This window comes from Protomyctophum parallelum, assembly GCF_964188405.1.
Source record: "Protomyctophum parallelum genome assembly, chromosome: 13".
Classification (NCBI taxonomy): domain Eukaryota; kingdom Metazoa; phylum Chordata; class Actinopteri; order Myctophiformes; family Myctophidae; genus Protomyctophum; species Protomyctophum parallelum.
In genome coordinates, this window is record NC_139708.1 from 40,701,295 (window position 1) to 40,707,309 (window position 6,015).

The 6,015-nt window shown below is 44.9% G+C and overlaps 1 protein-coding gene across 1 annotated transcript; it reads right to left on the reverse strand.

The window, feature by feature from the left end:
• Positions 1-843: 843 nt before the first annotated feature.
• LOC310868665 (uncharacterized protein) lies at positions 844-6,015 on the reverse strand (the record flags this gene model as incomplete). The annotated part of the gene is made up of 4 exons (XM_083779121.1): positions 844-1,286; positions 2,043-2,390; positions 3,105-3,119; positions 5,799-6,015. The coding sequence occupies 4 exons, from the start codon at positions 6,013-6,015 to the stop codon at positions 844-846; spliced, it is 1,023 nt and encodes a 340-aa protein (XP_083635247.1).

A 6,015-nucleotide genomic window follows, 5' to 3' on the forward strand; every position in this document is an offset into this window, starting at 1 on the left:
TGCAATGGGTCTGGTCCACAAGATTCACTACACCACCAAGATAATATGTAGCCTACCTTAAACTAAGTCCACACCCACAACACCAGAGGGAGTTCAACAAACCATGTGCAACCCAGATTCGGCACAAACAAGGGACTAAATTATTTTTGCTCCTATGCCACCAAAATGTGGAACGCCCTACCAACAGTCATTAAGACATGTGAATCCCTTGACTCCTACAAAACTGCTCTCGAAGGGCACCTACGGACGGCTGCAATTCCAAACTGGCCCCGTAAAATAATAATCCCCCACCCACCCCCTTTTCCCCTCACTGTAGCCTATATGTTTATTTTCCCTTTTTACCTCCTCTAAAAATGGGTGCCCGGTCAGAATGGGTTAAAAATGATGATGACTTGAACATGTAGTTTTCATTGTGATAAATAAATATAATTAACTTAGTCTAATTTGTCCATCATTAATAATAATATAGTTAATATATAACCAGTGGTGTAAAGTAACTAAGTACATTTAATGTTGAGGTATTTGTAATTTACTTGAGTATTTCCAATACTTTTACTTCTCCTCTACCTCTACTACATTTCAGTTCCAAAATGTGTAGGCTACTTTTACTCCACTACATTTATTTGACAACTTTAGTTACTAGTTACTTTAGAGATGTTTATTATTATTATTATTATTATTATTACACATTAACCTCTTCAGCAATGGAGACACTCTGAAATGACGGCACCAGTAAAGAGTAAACACATGGATTATATTTATGTCATGCTTTTATTGTGGAGACTCAGTAGGCTACAAGTCAGTGAGAGTTTAATCACACATTCCACTCAATGAGGATCATGTTTATGCACGGCGTACACACACAGAAGGAAAATCACTAGAACATGGGAAGTCACACCATTTACTTCCACTACAGTATGTGAACACACACTGTTCACTTGTACCCCCACTTGGCTGATCACTACGCCACATGGTGTAGTTCATATCAGAGTGATCAGACCACATCCATCCATCCTCCACGTTGTGGTCATTCAGTCCAATCCAGGTGCGTGGCTGCGTAGGCTTATAGTTCTGGATCAGGTTCAGGACGAAGTCGTGCTCCTCCTCGTTGTGGATGGACACCAGGTTGCCACCTTCATCCTGGCAGTTCTTCTCTGCGTCCTTCCAGCTCAGGTATGTAGGGTAGCCGACGTACTTGTAGCAGCGACTGTTGAAGCTGAACCAGAACATGGGACAGCTCCCACATTCCAGCTTCAGCTCAGCCGAGGGACTGGCGTGCACGGTGCCTAACACACACACACACACACACACACACACACACACACACACACACACACACACACACACACACACACACACACACACACACACACACACACACACACACACACACACACACACACACACACAAAGAAGGATACCAAATTAGTAATAGAAGAACCATTTTTTGGCCAAACATATTAAAATAATCATACATTTGAACTGGGGATCCAGTTCTGACAAGCACTTGGAATCCTAATTAAGCATCAGTGGCGTGCACAGACATTTAGAGGGGCAGGTGCTCAAGTGAACAAAGGGCACCTTGTGCAAAGCGTGGAACCGGCCGGTTGCCCTAATAGTGTGAGATTTATAGATTTTGGGGCCTAAATAATATATTAGAAGCTTTTTATTAAGAATTGATCAATGTCACCATGGTCCACATACTGTACAGTGTACACTGTAAAAAAAATCCCAGAGGGAAAAGGGCAGTGTCTATCTGTGCACCCCACTGCTAAGCATTACATTTAGTTTGACTCTGTTCCACAGATACATGTTGTGATATGAAATAGCCGATCTACAAGAACAATTCTAACTATATTAGTCTCCTGGCAGTGGCTAGTATAGATACAGCAGTGTGAAAATTATGACATCATCATCTATTGCAAATGTATGTGGAATGGCTCCAAAATGAGAGAGAGAGAGAGAGAGAGAGAGATCCATAAAAAAATAAAACATTAAAACATTAATCTAAAATGAAATCAGCTGTATGAAATAAAACTCACCTTTTTCTACCACCAGGAGGACAGAACCGCCATTCGTCTCTATGATATCCAAGTTTTCATCAAAGGTGGCGTAAAGGCACTCGTACAGCCCCGTGTCCGCCAGGGTCAGATTGGACACGGTCACGTCCAACTTCTCCATCTGGCCGCTGCTCGTCAGTCTGGCCTGCAGTTCCTCTTTGATGGTAACTTTGCCCGACTTGTGAAAGTTGAAGACCTGCAGCTTTTCGTAGAGACCTTTCTCCATGCTAAGAGAATCCAAAGGGTCCCTCAGTGTCACGGGGGGGCTACAGGTGATGGTGACGGATGTGCCCATTGTTCTCCATGTCACCCCCCCGCCGCTGCTGCTGCCTTCAGTTGAAAATAAAACCATACAAACACACATGTAGATATGAATACATTTCAATTCAATTCAATATTACATTCTTAGGGATTTGGTGCACAGACAGGGAAAAACAGACAGACAGAAAATGATATACTATCTTAATTGGCTCATAAAAGGTTGCTGGTTATAGCGTGAAAGAGTAATATATGTCTTTGTTTATAGTTGGGGGACAATTATGATATTTATTGTATTTATAGTGCACTAAAGTAATGATATGTTTATTTTTTTTCCACCCAGTGTCAGTTGTTTAATGTAATCCTGGGCTCTACACTCCCTCCGCCAACCTGGGGAGAGCAATGCATTGGACGCTCAATGTCCAAGCCGCTTCTTTTCACCTGACAGGGGGGAGTTTCCCCGGTTGGACGTAGCGCGTGGAAGGAACACGTTATTCTAACCAGTTCCTTTCCCCTCCATCAGGCTGGCCAGGGGGAGTCAGTTTAGAGACCAGGATTACTAAATGTTTTTTGTGAGGGTACCTACCCTAGGGGACACACATGCAAACTCCACACAGAAAGGCCCTTTCGCCAACCCCACCTAGGTATTATGTATATGGGCACTGATGTTTAAGTTTTGTGTATGATGTGTATTTATTTTACAAAGAGTGATTGGAAGCTGCCTTGGCTAACATGGTTTAAGAAACAAGGAGGATAAAAGAAGATGTTTGGTAGAACAGCACTTACCTTGGTCACTCAGGGCTGCAGTGCAGGAGAGAATGGAGAAGGTGATGAGTGTGAACCAGACAGAAGACATGTTGACAGTGACTGTATGCCTGAACTGACTTCTCTTCTCTACCAAGGAAACAGGAAATCTAACCTACATCTACTGCTGCTTCAGCCAATGAGCGCTGTCGGTCACAAACCACATCTTGTGTAAAATAACAATAAATTTTTTAAAGTAGCATCCTAGAAATCCAATTATAGATCACATTATGAAAGCACACCTGTTCAAACTTGATTGACACACGTGTCTCTTATAATTAATTATAATCTTTCAGATCGAATTCAGTTTGGCCATATCTCTCCTATATACGGTACATCGGTAAATGCTGCATTTATACAGCGCCTTTATCCAAGGCGCTTTACATATAGATTGTGCATTACATTCACCCATTCACACACACATTCACACACCGATGGCGGAGGAAACCATGCAAGGCACCAACCTGCACATCGGGGGCAATTAGGGGTTCAGAGTCTTGCTCAAGGACACTTCGACACTAACTCTGGGGGAGCATGGAATCGAACTGGGAACCTTCCCCCCTGCACTACATTGGCCTCTGCACTGGCCTAGAACGGGCCTAGACCACCAGTGTGCTCCCAGTATGTTGTATGTATGAGTGTTTAAGTATCACAGGTTCTTCGACCGTGGAAACAGTCTTGACCCACGAGGCAGACAAACACCCTCTCTCTGTTTCAGACAAGAAGTGAATGTACATAATAGTTACTTTCAACCACAGGTTTTCAAGATGGGAGATAAGACAGTTGGTGGTTTCTGTAGTCGTAAACCCTGTGTTTTGTTTCTCTGAGGTTGCTTTATTACACCCAGAGGTGTTAAACAAGCTCCCAAGGCCCATGCGTCTTTTATGTAAAGAGCTTTTGGGAATTTAGAAAGAGTATTTTATTAGAAGAGTCTCCTACTGAGCAGCTACACGCAAAATTATTTCAATTAGGAATGTGACAAAAACTATGTCCATGAATTCAAGACTTCGTGGCGTAATTGATTTGATTTGAATCGATTGATTGGAGTCATTTTTGGGTGAACTAGTCCTGAATGGGTCACGATGCTAGGATTAAGGTTTTTAATATAGTAGCTACACCTTGTCATCATAATAGGGAATTAATTATTCTGTGAAAATAGGGGAACGTTTGGTGAATATACAATTCTATTATACAAGTCTTTTCAATACTAAAATACTAACTGCCGTGTAACCAACCTACACAAACATGGATCTTCATTTAATTACAACATGAAATATCACGGTGTGAAGTCAGTCAGTATGCAATACATAATATTACTCCACAAGACAGGCACATTGTCACACGCACCACCAGAGGACATTACTGTATTAAAAGCAGAGGCGCGTGGAATGAGCCAAAAAGTGCAGCAGTATCCCAAAGGTCAAATTAGCCTTTGTGATTTATATAATAATTTTCTTTACAAATTAAATGAAATGTAGCCGTTACATACCTGTTACATACATTACAAAGGTGCAGTCGACCTACAGTAATGGAGTTGGAACAACTGATGTTCAGGAGGCGGAGAAACACACCTTGACCATGCCCTCATGCCATCCTCCGCCCTCCTTGCCAATCTACCCAGCCTACTTATACCCGCCTCAGACAACCCAGCATCCTCTATGCTTTTGTATGCTCGTACACGCCACAACGCACGTACCCTTCATACAAGCAACAGAAAGAAAAAACCAGCAACGCAAAACCAGCGGCTCACCTGCCATGGATTTTTCCACCTCGGGCTCGGACGGCGATCCTCCCGCGGACGCTCAGGGGAGACCAACGCTCATCCCCGATACCACGTCCAGCGACGATGATGACAGCCGTCCCACCACAGCCCCCCAGGCCGCCGCCTCCCAGCCATCCAGGCTCAGTATCAAACAGAGCCGTATCCGGAACCGCTTCCGAAAGCTCCGCTCCGACAAGAGGAAGAGCCGTGAGACTTACAGCCAACCTCCGGCACCAACCCTCCCTCCACCCACCCAGGTGACACGGCGCTCCAGGCGCGTCCACACCGCCACCCGCAGCTCTGCCACCTCGCTCCTCTCCAGCAACCCAAGCCCACCACAACCCTCCATCTCCGACTGGACCGTCGTAGGACTCCAAAAACAGCTACGAACGCTCAACATCCCGTTCGTCCGCTCCACCAACAAAGCGGGCCTGTTTAAACTCTTCTGCGACAGCAACAACAACAACACAGCAACTCCCTCAACTTCTTCAAACCCGGCACCCACCGATGACGTCACGAGGCGCGCTCCCAGCGCGGCCACCACCGACGACGTCACCCGCCGGTCCAAGCGGTCCCGTGTCATCCCAACTTCTCTCCCCCCCCCCCACCTCCAGCGTTGGGTATTTTACATTATATCGCATTACTTTCTACTTGATTAATTGATTGTGGTCAGTTTACAAGCATTGAGTTATGTAGTGTCGGTTGCCCAACACCGCCCGGTGTTGGGCGTCTTGCATTATATTCAGATTACTTTCTGCTAAATTAATTGATCATAGTTAATTTACAAGCATTGAGCTGCGCGGTGTTAATTACCCAACACTGCCCGGCGTTGGGCGTCTTGCATTATTTTCAGATTACTTTCTGCTTGAAAGTAAGCTGGTGAAATAGCCGATCTACAAGAACAATTCTATTACCTAGTGCGATGAGGCCCAGCAAGCACAGGAGTTGAGGACGCAGCAGCATGTCAGCCTGAGAGGTGGTCTCTGTGGAGATTGGGGGTCGGGGTCTTCTAGAAGGGTGTGTGTCCGTGGAGATCGCGTCGGGGTCTCCTTGAAGGGTGGTGTGTTGCTGACTGTCTGTGTCTGACTTTTTATGTGCTCCAAACGAGGGTGTTTTCACCGCTGGCACCAT